At 38.1% G+C, this 14,691-nt stretch overlaps 1 protein-coding gene across 1 annotated transcript in view; it reads right to left on the bottom strand.

Moving 5' to 3' along the window:
- Positions 1-14,691, bottom strand: part of vwde (von Willebrand factor D and EGF domains) — a 298,923-nt gene that overhangs the window by 52,046 nt on the left and 232,186 nt on the right. Inside the window, exons 16-20 of the mRNA XM_060825309.1 lie at positions 8,699-8,813; positions 7,749-7,999; positions 4,830-5,049; positions 3,465-3,608; positions 1,262-1,474 (exon numbers count right to left, since the gene is read on the bottom strand). Of these exons, the coding sequence (XP_060681292.1) occupies positions 1,262-1,474; positions 3,465-3,608; positions 4,830-5,049; positions 7,749-7,999; positions 8,699-8,813 (943 nt within the window). The remainder of the gene's footprint in view (positions 1-1,261; positions 1,475-3,464; positions 3,609-4,829; positions 5,050-7,748; positions 8,000-8,698; positions 8,814-14,691) is intronic.

Raw genomic sequence — 14,691 nt, 5'->3', positions numbered from 1 at the left:
GAGGACTAGAATATAAAAGCAGGGATGTGCTTCACAGGTTTCATAAAGCTCTGGTTAGATCACACTTGGGGTACTGTGAGCAATTTTGGGCCCCATACCTCAGGAAGGATGTCCTGGCCCTGGAGTGGGTCCAGAGGAGGTTCACAGCGAATGATCCCAGGAATGAAAGGCATATCATATGAGGAACATTTGAGGACTCTAGGTCTATACTTGATGGGGTTTAGAAAAAGGAGGGGTGAGATTTAATCCAAATGAGCAACATAGGTTCTGTGTAAGGAACTGTATTTAATGCTGTTAGCAGTTGGCTATCTCTGTGCTGCTGGATTTCAGGGCAGGTTTTAGGAATTATTAAAAAGCTGGATGTGGCAGTCAGGGCTTTGGAAATGTCCTGGAAGTTATGATGACTCACAAGAAGTCAGATGCCACTAATATGTCTGTACAACTGACAGTGGATATTAAAAAAAAGCCTCATGTAACTAAGCAAGATTAGAGAGCATAGACATTGGAGCCAAAGTAGGCCATTCCACCGATTGGGTTAGCTCCACCAATGAGATCATGGCTGATCTGATAATTATCAACTCAACTTTCCTGCCTCAAGGAAAGCCTAGGAATAGTAAAGTGGGTGAAAAGCTGGAATTGTGCATCTGAATAAGTAATGGAATGTGGCTTTTGGAGTCCAGGGAAGTGTGAATTTGAGACATGGAAAATGACAATAGAACCAATTGTTCAGGTAGTTCAGAGGGATTTCAAGGCTGCATTGGCAAAACTGAAGAATTGTAATCTTTTGTGAAGTTAAATGAAATTGGATGACACCTTGTGCCATTAAAATATAGAGGGAATTGTTGAACAATTGCTTGTGGTGTGGGATCTGACTTGATTGCACTTGCTGTTTGATGTATGCTGTGGGGTCTCCAATCATATTACCATATCCTTGATTAGATCCTAAATATGTGTGTTAGAAATAAGTTTTAAATATGTTGCAGATTGTATCATTGTTCTAACATGAATGGTGCAGTCTTATTTTTTATTCAAAGCGGTAGAATCTGTTGGATTTATTCTCTCAGTAAGTTCTCCGAATCTCACTTTGTCAACTTTAAAAACATATGTTACTGGCTTCTAACAGATTGTAAAAATAATTTGGTGATCTCATCCAAGACTATAATACAAAGTTTCTGGGCTGGTCTGGAATCATAGCAATGGTAAATAATTTTCATGCTCACTTTGGGTAACATACAATAATATTATTTGGATTATTACTTGCCAGGGCCAGAGCTAGTGATGAAAAAGCTCCGTTGATCCTCATTTCTTTGTTTTACTGGGTCTCTGATCTCATTTACATCAGCTACGTAATATTCACCATGTTTCTCTTGTATTTTCTTATCATCATCTTCATCATCCTCAGACATATAGGTTTCATCAAATATCTCAGTTGCTGCATTAGTTGTTGGAGGCCAATCAGCAGTACGATTTTCATCTAAATCCAAAGATCAGTCAACTATTAAATAAATCATTTTTCACCAATGCATGAAGATTAGATGATGAAAATCATGGTGGGATACAATTGCTTTTGTTAAAGAAGCTTTGCAATTGGAGCCTCCTGTGAATGATACCATGGTGTCTTCTTTGTCTATGTGTGTATTCCTGATGATGTCCAAGAATTCCTGTGTTGATTGTATGGAGTGTTTGGATCCGCTGACTAGGTGTTTCAGTTTTTGTTGTAGTTCTTTGGCCAGTTTGTATGCTGGTGTCCCTGGTAGTGATACTATGGGTCTGAGTGGGATGTCTGGTTTGTGTACTTTGGGTAGTCTGTACACACATAGACAAAGAAGAAACCATGGTATCATTCGACGTGACGGCACTGTTCACATCAATTGACAAAACCCTAGCCAGAGAAACAATAGCCAACCTACTGGACATACATAACAGAACACAGGAGGCCGAACCTATCAACAAGGACGGCATACTTAAACTACTAGACCTGTGCCTCACCACACACTTTACATTCAACAATCAGATATACGAACAAATCAACAGAACACCCATGGGATCACCAATCTCGGGACTCATAGCAGAGGCAGTCATGCAAAGGTTAGAACATACAGCCCTACCACAAATCCAACCCAAACTCTGGATCAGATACGTCGATGACACCTTTGTAATCATCAAAAACACAGAAATAGAAAAAACACACCGAATCATCAACGCCACACTCACAGGAATACGATTCACGAGAGAAGAGGAAAAGGATAGCCAACTCCCATTCCTAGACATGTTAGTAGAGAGAACACCCAACGGAGAATTCACCACAAGGGTACACAGGAAACCAACACACACAGACCAAGTCCTAAACTATGAAAGTAACCACCCCAACACACACAAACGAAGCTGCATCAGCACACTATTCAAAAGAGCCACAACACACTGCAGTACACCAGAACTGCGAAAAGAGGAAGAGGAACACCTATACAAGGTATTCGCCAAAAACGGATACCCACGCAACTTTATCACCAGATGCCTAAGAGATAGACCACGGAACGAGGACATGCCACAACCAAAAGGACTAGCCACACTACCATACGTCAGGAGCGTCTCAGAACTGACAGCCAGACTACTGCGACCCTTAGGACTCATAACAGCACACAAGCCAACTTCCACACTCAGACAACAACTCACTAGAACAAAGGACCCAATAGCCAGCACGAGCCAAACTAACGTAGTTTACAAAACACCATGCAAGGACTGCACAAAACACTATATAGGACAAACAGGAAGACAGCTAACAATCCGCATCCATGAACATCAGCTAGCCACAAAACGACACGACCAGCTATCCCTAGTAGCCATACACTCAGACAACCAGGAACATGAATTTGACGGGGAAAACACTACCATCATAGGACAAGCCAGTCAGAGAACAGCCAGGGAATTCCTAGAGGCATGGCATTCATCCACAAACTCCATTAACAGACACATGGACCTGGACCCCATATACAAACCACTACAGCTGAAACTGACACCCGGAAGCGGCAAGAACATCCATCAACAGACACATCGACCTGGACCCCACATACAAACTACTACAGCTGAAACTGACACCCGGAAGCGTCAAGAACAAACCACTATAAATACCGGAAGAAACATCAAAGCAGCGCTTCACAGGAGGCTCCAATAGCACTGATGATGTTCCCTAGCCAGGGAACGAAACGTTTGCAGCAAAAACTTCCAGCTCGGCGAACAGAACCACAACAACGGACACCCGAGCTACAAATCTTCAACCAGACTTTAAGCTTTGCAAACGCTGCTTGGTTTGTAAGTTGTTAGTGATTTTTACTTTTATGCTTGTCACTCACAAAGCAGAAAAAAACTTCAAAACTGTAGCTGAAATGCCCAAAGGCTGGGTTTATCCTTAGTCAGACTGTATTATAAAGAATGAAAAAACATGACATGCAAAATAAGATACATACATTTCACTTCACACTCTTTCCCATTTCCTTCCATTTCAGGTGGACATAAACCACATCTGTAGGAACCAAATGTATTAAAGCAAGAGATTGTTGGAGTGCATGGATTATTTTCACATTCATTAATATCCTCGTGACAGTCAGTACCTGAAGAAAGAAGTTAAGAAACTAACTTACACATTGCAATGGTACACTGACATCTGAAATACAGCATATGGGATACTTAAAAATCAGCAATGGTGTATACCACAAGATCCTTTCTTATTTTTCAGCATTTGTTCTCTCCAGAAGGCATCCTGATTGAACTTAGTTCATGGATGCTGGGCACCTTTCAGGATCTCGCTCCACTATGAGTGTAACACTGATATTTCATTGTGTATTATACCAGGAGAAGCGTGGCTGTTGAACTGGATCCTATACTCAAAGTCCAGGCACACTTTGAACAGAAGCACTGCAAAATAATCAGGTGTAGTGACATTAGCCAATCTACACCTTCCTTTCTTAGTTGTCATGTTGCAATTAATTTCTTAACAAGTACAGAAGTTAGCTATCCATAATCAAGAAAATAGTTTCAATTAAAGATGCCATAAGGACATCAAGCTACAGGAAAGGAAATATTATAATCAGGAATTTTGTTTGATAATGCTCCAAAGAACTACCTTGGGATGTTTTACTATAGTGAAAGCTGTCTAATTACAGCTTTTTAACATTTAAAACAGTCCATTCATTGCATAGCCACTTAATTTTATTTTTTTTCAGTTACCTGACAGTATGTCACTGACCTGACTTACTTTAAAGTTAGCCACTGGAAAAATGTCATATATTCAATTGATACTCATAGGACTTTTAAAGGATATCAGTGGATGAAGTAAATGGATCACACAAACATTATTTAATAAAAGCGAAGTACTGCGGATGCTGGAATCTGAAACCAAAAGAGAAAATGCTGGAAAATCTCAGCAGGTCTGGCAGCATCTGTGAGGAGAGAAAAGAACTGATGTTTCAAGTCTAACTGACCCTTTGTCAAAGCACAACCTTTGTTGGTCAGTTAGACTTGAAATGTCAGCTCTTTTCTCTCCTTACACAAACATTATTAATTTGCAAATGTTTGGCCAATAGCTTGATTAACTATGGAACCAACTAAATAATGCCTAAAATTAGTAGCTGGTGCAGTGGCAAGGTGAACCAATCTCACTGTTTCCTCAACTCTAAATAGCTACTTATCCAAAATTTTATTGAACGTGGAAATTTCTATTGTTACACAGTTGATTTAAATTTGTTAAATCAATGCAGTATATTAAGTGAAAACAGGAAAGACAAATGTTGAATAAATACTTAGTGTTGTAATAGCTTATATGAAGTATTTACCTTGAAAGCCTTCTTGGCATTTGCATGAATAACTATTTATTTCATCTACACAGTTGCCAATGCCACATGGATTGGATTTGCAATCATCAATATTCACTTCACAGTAACTTCCTTCAAAACCAAGAGAGCACACACAGAGATATTCTCCACTTCCTGGAGGAAAATTTATGTTTGTAACACAGGTACCTCCATTCAAGCAGTTGCATGGCTTTACAGTGACCTAGTCAAAAAATAGATATAGCGTTATATATTACATGTTGATAGAAGATAGAAATATCTATGTTGCTGTGCATGTCAGAGATAAAGACAACATAATTCTTAAGTAGGTTAGAGGGTTGGTATAGAAGAACTAGGGTATGTAGATGACATTTTGTCCTCTTTTTATTGTCATAAAATGTCTATATTCATATTTTAATGGAAACTGTACACAATTGTAATTATTCTCTCTTGTATCATGTCACTGGAGCATTCTTTGTTCAATCCTTAACCAGAAAATCAGGAATTAAGAGTTTAGAAGGTTGACTGCAAATGCATGGAAGTGTAAGTATCTAATATCTTTTCATCAATTTCCTATCGCATTTCAAAAGCAGTGATGAAGTGAAAGATTAACAAGAGAGAAGGAAGTGTTCTAATGTTTTTCCTCAAAATAAATCTTGCTTGTGATAGCTTTGAGGTGATTTAACATACTGACTAGCAGTTGTTAACAAAAGCTGAGTTTTTTACACTTATTTTAACCTGAACCTTCTGCTTATTTGAAGAACATTTAAATTCCAAAACTACTTTACTAGAGAAACTACCAGCTGTGCAAATATAGAGAGAGAAAATTCATTTGTCATGCAAGATCAAATTTCTTTGTTTTCTTTACCAAGTAACTGTTATAAAAGAAAAAGCTAGCTGGACACAGGAATACTGAAAATGTCACCTGTCTTCAGTACAGACTTACAACCTCTGAATATTTAGACATTGGGAATAGTGGAAAGTACTTTTCCTAAAATAGTTAAGAATTCAAATCACGTTGATGTAGGAATAAATCTGGTGAAAAAGAAGTTTGGATTTCATCACAAATTAGGACCAGGTTTGGACTTGGAATGTGTTCCACAAGCATTAAGCCCATTTCCTTCCTTTGTTTCAATAGCAACTTGTTGGTAGGTCATTATGGTTTGTGTTTCTGTAGAAATTAAGCCTATCCTGTCATTTCCTCCACGACCTCTGCAACAACTTTACAGCTTTAATAAATTACTCTTATTTAAGTAATTTCTTTTTATCCTTATTGTACCCCAAAATGGCACCAGATAATGCCATAAAACATTTTTCAATGTATTTTCAAGATATACATGACAATAAATAATCATCATAAATCAACCAACTGCAGGATTATAACATTTTCAGAACATGTTTTATATTAAAGAATGAGAAAATCTTTGTAAGGCAATTGTTATTGATGATAATCTGATAATTTCTGTAAAATGAAAATGCCATTATTAAATATGATTACATTATTAACACCTAGTAAAGTAGGTTTATATCTTTTGTTTTGCTAAAATTTTATTGGCAGCAATTCAATATTCTTGGAATCAAACTTTTAAAATGCTGAGTGCATACTACCTTCAAATATTATATATGTCATGGTAGAAATAAATGGTTTGTGGATTGAAATTAGGCTGCCTGAGAAATACATGAACATTTATAGAGAAACTAACTGTAGAAGAACAAATGAGTTAACACTTTTGTTAAGAAAGCAAAGAAATTTCATATGAGCAAATGAAGATGCTGCAAATGACCCATAAGAAAATGAGTTTTACTTGGCAATAAAGTGGCAAGGCAATAAGGCTGTAAGGCAATAATGCACCCACTGGACACACACAGCATATGTTAATTCATATAAAAATATCTCTTGTAAATTAAAATAAGCAGAATTTGTGAACCCTTTAGTTTTCTCTTTATTAATTTTTTTCTAAGTGCAAATGAAAACTTTTTTTTTGTTTCCATTCTTTGATGTCCTTGAACCACCTAACAATTGTAGTCAGAAAGACAAGCAACTAACTCTGCAAGGTTTTTCCATTCTCAGAATCTGTTCAGGATTCCAATGATTTTTGTTAAGCTCAACACCAGAAAATATTCATGTGGTTAAAATGAATAATTCTCAAGTGTGAGAATTGGTAGTGACATGAATTACTATTCTTACCATCATTAATCCTTACACTAGTCCTCCTGCTTTAACAATTTGGGCATCTTGTTCTGTTTAATGACTGCACTGGATTAACACTTTAGACATTAAAGAATGTCTAAAATTAGTAACCAGTGTAGTGGCAAGGTGAACCAATCTCACTGATTCCTCAAATCTGAATAGCTACTTACCCAAACTTTTATTGAACATGGAAATTTCTATTGTTTCACAGTTGATTGAAATTTGTTAAAACACTGGATTACTTACCTCTAAAACGTACATTATATGTATATATATTCGTGTAATTATTGACCGAATCCAAGTCCCATATTTAAAATATAGGTCGTGTAGTAATTATTTTACTCAAGGAACATAGTTTGTGGATTTCTGTCAAAATATTCATCAAATTACTGATTCCTGCTGAAAATTTTCAAGTGGATTGAGAGATTTTTCTTTAGCAAATGAATTGTAATACTTTAAAATCAACACATACGGTATTGTATAATACAATGGCAATGTTTACTTTTGCTTCCACAAGTAGATTTTATTGACGTTTTCTCATGTTAGATTGGACCCTGGGGCTGGTAGAGAGCCAGAAATTGGAAAATATCTCATTCCTCAACACTAATATTCCTTATTGTGACAGAAATTCACTCATCTTCAGAAAAGTTCACAATTGCAAGTGTTCATTTCTGCCTCATAGAAACAGTATTACAGAAACAATTACACTTGTTCTATGTAATGTCCATTACCTCTACTGACACTTTGGTCTCAGCATTACAGTCATCTGTCACAGAAAAAGAGAACATCTGGGATTCCTGTGAAGAAACCTTCCATATAAGAAGTCCTGCAGGAGAAAGATTAGCACCCTTTGGTCCAGCATCAATGTTAAAAACAACAGCAGATCCTTCTGGGTCAGAAGCCAAGAACTGGTACACAAAATTTTCACCAGTAAAAGTTTGAAGTCTTTCTTGTGAATGTTGAAATATTGGAGGTTGGTTATCTGAAAAATAATGATCATGTTACTTCTTACAAAAACAAACAACAGAACAATCAATAATTGATACAGGATATATTTGAATTGTCAAGTGATAGATTGAACAGACCAGTTTCCAGATCATTGCACTGTGAGGCTGATCTATTTGCAGGACCTGAGGGTCACAGTATCTCCTCACAAGCTACATGTCTCCAACAGCTATCTACAGCAGCTGGCGGACTCTCGGCTGACACCACATTCAACAAGGTTTGGTGTGAAAGCCAGCAGAAAGAGATAAAATTGGAAAGAGTGTACTAAGGTAATCTCAGTACAGTAGAATTAGTGATTTGAATAATATTTATTGATATGCACTTTTTCTCAGAGCAGATGCAGGGCCACTAATTCCTACAAAATCTGATCCAAAACCTTTGAGCTTTCATCACATGTAAATGATCAAGGTGTGATTTTCTGCTACTGTACACAGCGTTAAGCATTCCTAGCTTATGTTTATTCATTTTACCAAAATTCACAGGATCTGTTAGTGCTTTCTCCTGCTGCTGGGCTCCACCTTATGAGGATAAAATTCATGTATAGAGTAATTGTTATAATAAAAATACGTACGAACATATGAATCAAGAGTAGCCATTTAGACTTGGTAATCTCTGGCATCATTAACTATTGCAAAATTTTAAACAGCTGTAAATTATACAATATAAATGAACTTACTTTCATTAACAAACCAGTCACGTTTTGATTTTTCTGGTCTGCATAAAAGGCAAGGGCTAGTTGGATTTGGATCCCCTGCACCATAACAAAGCCCATCAATGTTGCACGTTTTCTCCTGGAAGCAAAATTGTATAATTGAAAACAAGCTTTAGCAGAATTTCAAAGACATATGTCAAAAAACATAGCTGCAGTAATCTGAATAACCCATAGCTAAAAATGTACCTTGACATTGGGTATATGTACCACTATATACAACAGACACTCACTTGCTTGAGCCACCCCCGACTTGCACCCTTAGTAGTAGCTGTGTCATCTACTTTCGTCTTTTGTAATACCTGCTTCTCTTATTGCATGAAGAAACTAATCTAAAATAGAGCAGAAAGAGTCAAGACAGGTGGTATGCTGCCAGTCATTTGGTTCCTCATCTCTTATGAGCAGAGATTCCTGACTCTGACTGCCTGGAGTAGCCCTGGACTGGTATCAGTGCCTGCACTTCATACCCCTGAACAAAGCTTGTCCCACTTGTCTGGACCGAGGCCTGCTAGTGACTGTGAAAGCTTCTTGGCTTTGTGTCTGCCCTAAATGACTCAGCTAGAGAATGTGATATGAGCCTGGTATCTCTGGTTGCAGGGAAATGCTCAATTAAACAAGGCAAGGCAGGGATGTGGTGAGCATTCAAGTAGTCTCAGAGTGAGTGAACTCTAAGACAGTCAGTGAAGAGCCTAGAGATGTAATCTGGATCAATCTAGAGCTAGGTAACTGTCCCTGAACATGCAATATCCTTGCTGCAGCATTATAAAGATAATTTCCAATGCAGCAGTGTAAGGTGGGTTGGAGATGTGTCATGAGGGTTCAGAGAGGCTGGCACATGTTGGTTACCAACATCTTTGGATGTGTGTCACATGTGACTGGTGCCCATGAAGCATCCCGAAAGTGTCTGATGTCCAACTTAGAGGTATTTTGGAGCCAGTTGAACCTGCCCAGATCTCACTCTGGTTGCCAATTTGAATTTTTCTAACATTTAATTGGCATGATTGATTTGGTAAGATTGCAAACTGTGGGGAAGTGAACAGATAGGAGCTGAAAATGTGTTGCTGGAAAAGCGCAGGTCAGGCAGCATCCAAGGAGCAGGAGAGTCTGATCTCCAGCATCTGCAGTCCTCACTTTCTCCTGGAAGTGAACAGATATCAAGGCACTTAACAAGCAATAATGGGAGTCAATTGTGGACACTGCTGCCTAACAAAAATCTTGTCACTCTGTTTATGAAAAGCATATACAATGTAGTGGCAATGTTCAGACCTTTGGAGACACAGATTCAAGTCCCACCTGCTCGAGAAGTGTGCAAAAACATATTTGAACAGGTTAATTAGAAGATATCTACAAGATGCAGTCCGATGATCTCAACATTGAGATGAGCCTCGTGGAACATCTTGTCCAATTTTGTTGTATGTCTCACCATTGTCCACGTTACTCTGACACTGATAAATTATTGCTCTATACCCTGATTCAATTCAGATAGCCAGGTGATGAAGCATATAACTGGAACCTTGTTTTTATATTTTTTACATTTTCTTTAAATTTGCAGAGACATATTATCTATCACCCACTACGTATAAATAGGTACAGAAGTAGGCCCTTCAGGGAGCTCTGACATTCCTCCAATTTCAACAGCTAGTTTCAGACACTTCCTACATATGGTTACAGTGGATCCCAATTAGTGCCTTCTATGAGCAATTTGACAACCAATTAAAATGCAATTAACATTGAGGACTATAAAGCTTACCTTGTCTCCATAATTATACTGAGGGTATGATGGGCATTAACTAGGTTCAGAAATAGCCATGTTTTTCACTCCTAAAAACACTGCTGAGAATACGTAAAAGCAAGTTTTAAAAAAAAATTGAAGTGCTGGCGTTAATTCTGCTGTAACAATTAAATTTTATTGCCTGTTTTATTATTGGGAGGATATAACATCACAACTCTGCAATTGCCACAGTCTCCCTCTGGGTGGTGATCTAATTTGGTTATTTGAATTATTCAGCAGCATTACCAAGATTAATTTCTTTGCTGAAATTTAAGATATATCAATTTAATTTTCAGATTAGTCCATTCCAATTTGTATTCATGATTAAGTGGTGAACCAGATTATAAAAGAATACCTCAGAACTCACTCTAACCACATATGGTGTAACAAGCATATTATTGTCCCTTGCCCTAATAATCTCCTGGGGAGACACTTTTTTTAAAAAAAACTGACAACAATCTAAGAAAAGCTCTGCAAATGTAAACAAAGTGTTAAAAGACTACAAGAGTTTCATCACATCACCATCTAAACATAATTTACCCCATAGCTTGTAATGCCCCCTTCGTTTGGCAACCAGTTAACTTATTATGGACTACAGTGAATTTATATCACCATATGTTCAGGATTTTTGTTCTAAATTGGGCATTGTGAAAATGTACATCCTTATATTTAACCTGATACTTTGTGATGACATCATTTCTGGAAGTTGGATGGTTTTAAAAAGAGAGGAGTTGGATGTATGTTACTGTTGTGAGAAGTAATTTCCAAAAGGCCGTCAAATTATGATGGAACAGTGAACTAAATACAGCGTAACTCAATGCGTTGTGATGCAGATCCATGTTGTGTTCACGTAAAGATATTTATTCTATTGAGATTATGACAGGTAGAGTAACCATATTTAAAGGCCATTAGTTTTGTTTTCAGTTCAGATCAGTAAATATCCCTGTTGAGTTCAGAAGTAAATTTCTCTCCTGATAAGACTTTTTCAGTTCAGCTCAATGGATGCCAGTTGCCCCAGCAGAAGTCTATTTTGTGAATAGCTCAGGCTAAGAGAGTTGGAATACAATTGATAAAGTTTAGGCTCTCAGACTTATGAAGAGTTCATGTCGATAGAATCAACTGTCTCCAAGTCTATAGGAAAGAACATGGAAGAAGAAAGTTAAGAGTAAATTGAAGTGTTCAATTAGGACTGCAATTTTCCTGGATTTGGAGTTTTGTAACAGACTGTGTGGGGAAACAGGATAGAATTCTGTTTTGATATCTGTGTTAGGATTGTGTTAATTTTTGTAAAGCTTGGTTTGTTTTCTTCCTTTTTTATAGTAAACTTACATTTTGCTCTTTAAAAAATCTACAGCATCAAGTGAGTATGTTTTATGTTTTAATCATCATGTTTACCAAAAATAAAATATGATCTATCAAGCCAGGGTTCTGACATGTCCATTAGAACCATCAGCTGGGATCATAACATGTATGTCGGTTAGTCCCACTATCTCTGTGACACATCTATCGACTTTGACTTGCCCATATGCCTAAAAACTTTAAGTCACAGTCCAATTTTTTTTTTTGAACAGATTCATATCATATCAAACCAAGAGGTCTTTAGAATGAAGAATATGATCTGTTTCTGGGGTTCAATTTCTCACTGCTATTTTCAGCAATTTGCCACTCTAATGTAAGGTTATGGTTGGTTGGTGAACTCGCATACTGCTCTCCTGCCCTTGTTGGTTTAATTGCAGGATGGGGTGACTATTTCAACCACCCTCCAACATCTCTCACCCCAGCAATTCTGATGGAGCCAAGACTGTGCTCTTAATAGATCTAGTTTACACTTACTTAGAGGCATTGTGAATCCAAAGGAAATACTAGTCGTGACTCAAGAAGAAAGAAAAACAGCAATTTTCCTCTTGAAATATATTGCATCTCCTACTTTCTCATAAGCTGGAAATCAAACAAATACATTCACTTCATGCCTCTTCATCTTGTGCAATCCTTGAAAGCGGAGTCACAGGTAGATAGGATAGTAAAGGAGGCATTTGGTATGTTTTCTTTTATTGGTCAGAGTATTGAGTACAGGAGTTGGGAGGTCATGTTGTGGCTGTACAAGACATTGGTTAGACCACAGTTGGAATATTGCATGCAATTCTGGTCTCCTTCCTATCGGAAAGATGTTGTGAAACTTGAAAGGGTTCAGAAAGGATTTACAAGGATGTTGCCAGGGTCTGAGGATTTGAGTCTAGGGAGAGGCTGAACAGGCTGGGACTGTGTTTCCTGGAGCATCAGAGGCTGAGGGGTGACCTTATAGAGGTTTACAAAATCATGAGGGGCATGGATAGGGTAAATAGACAAAGTCTTTTCCCTGGAGTGGGGAGTCCAGAACTAGAGGGCATAGGTTTAGGGAGAGAGGGAAAGATATAAAAGAGACCTAAGGGGCAACGTTTACACACAGAGAGAGGTACATGTATGGAATGAGCTGCCACAGAAAGTGGTGGGAGCTAGTATAATTGCAACATTTAAGAGGCATTTGGATGGGTATATGAATAGGAAGGGTTTGGAGGGATATGGGCTGAGTGCTGGCAGGTGGGACTAGATTGGGTTGGGATATCTGGTCGGTATGGACTGGTTGGACCGAGGGGTCTGTTTCCATGCTGTACATCTCTATGATTCTATAAGTAAACAGATAGGTAATGTTTTTCAAAGGAAACAGAAAATAGGAGCAAGAGGAGGCCTGATACTCCTTCAAGCCTGCTCTGACAATTAATATGATTCTCCTTCATCAATCACTGCTTTTCCCTATTATCTTTGGATTCCTTTAGCCCCAAGTGCTATGTACAACTCATCCTTGAAATTATACAATGCTTTGGTCTCTGTTGCTTTAGTAGTAAATTCCACAAGCTCGCAACTTTCTGGGCAAAGACATTACTCCTCACCTCAGTCCTAAATGGTTTACCCCATATTCTTACACTGTGACCCCAGCTTCTGGAACATGAAGCCTCAAAAATGACACTCTGACTCTATAAGGAGACTAAAACTGCATGCAGTACTTTAGGTGTTGTCTCACTTAGGCCCATGCACCAAGAGGGAAGACATCCCTACTTTTGTATTTGAATCTTCACTCTATGAAGACCAACATATCCTTTGCCTTAATGACTGCCTGATGTACCTGCATGCTTACCTTTAGCAAACAGTGTTCAAGGACAGCCAGGTCTCATTGCACATTCCCCTCTCTCAGGTTATAGCTATTCAAATAATCATCTGCTTTCCTATTTGTGCTCCCAAAGTGGATAATCTTACATCATTCTGTGTTTACCATTCATTTGTGCACTCAGTCAGATTGTCCAAATCATAGTGAAGTATCTCTGCATCACCCTCACAGTTCAACCTCCCTCTCACCTTTGGGTCATCTTTGGGCATTTTTTGGGCAAAAATTCAGCCATTAATTCATTTGTAATGGACATTTTTCTCTAATTCCCAATTATCATTTTGCTTCCCTTCTTAAATAGAGAGATTATATGAGTGAACCCTAACCATAATCCTCCAACCTGTAGGAATCGTTCAGAGGCTGAATCTTGAAAGATAAGCAGCAAATCATCCCCTATTCCCACGGCCACTTCAGGTTATTACAGGATAATATTTATGTTAATCACAAAGCTTATACCTCCCTATACAGCTGTGTAAAGATTGCTTGAGGGGAGCAAAATGCATTAGCCATTTGTTGTTCAGCAAAGCATAAGGACCATCAAGCAAGTATATCTACAGGACAGATGGCCAGATATACTTTCAGCCTCATTACAAACACTTGGCTGAGCCCAAAGATAGTTATGGCTGCACTGGGGAAAGAGGGAAGAGGGCTTACAAATTCTAGGGAGCATGAGAGGCTCAGCAGAAATAAAGGCAGTTGGGAGGGAGGGAATATCAAAGTTGAGTGACTGAGACTCTAACAATCAACACTGTAAATGTGCCAATATGCAGTAAATAGGTGGATCTTCGAGACTGCTATTCTTGCAATCTGCCCATTTCTGTTTGAAACTCAAATAGGGTGGACAGAGGCATTCTTAACATGAGAGATTTTCAGAGTGGAAACTCTCTATCTTTAGATACTTGTCACAAATCCTCAAAGGTGGAAGGACAGGTAAATAAGGTACTTAAGGCGGCATGTTGGACACTACCCTCAATCAATTACGGCATTGAT

This window comes from Hemiscyllium ocellatum, chromosome 5, assembly GCF_020745735.1.
Source record: "Hemiscyllium ocellatum isolate sHemOce1 chromosome 5, sHemOce1.pat.X.cur, whole genome shotgun sequence".
Taxonomy (NCBI): Eukaryota; Metazoa; Chordata; class Chondrichthyes; order Orectolobiformes; family Hemiscylliidae; genus Hemiscyllium; species Hemiscyllium ocellatum.
The sequence above is the reverse complement of the archived record's forward strand: the minus strand, read 5'-3'. Positions and strand labels throughout refer to the sequence as shown.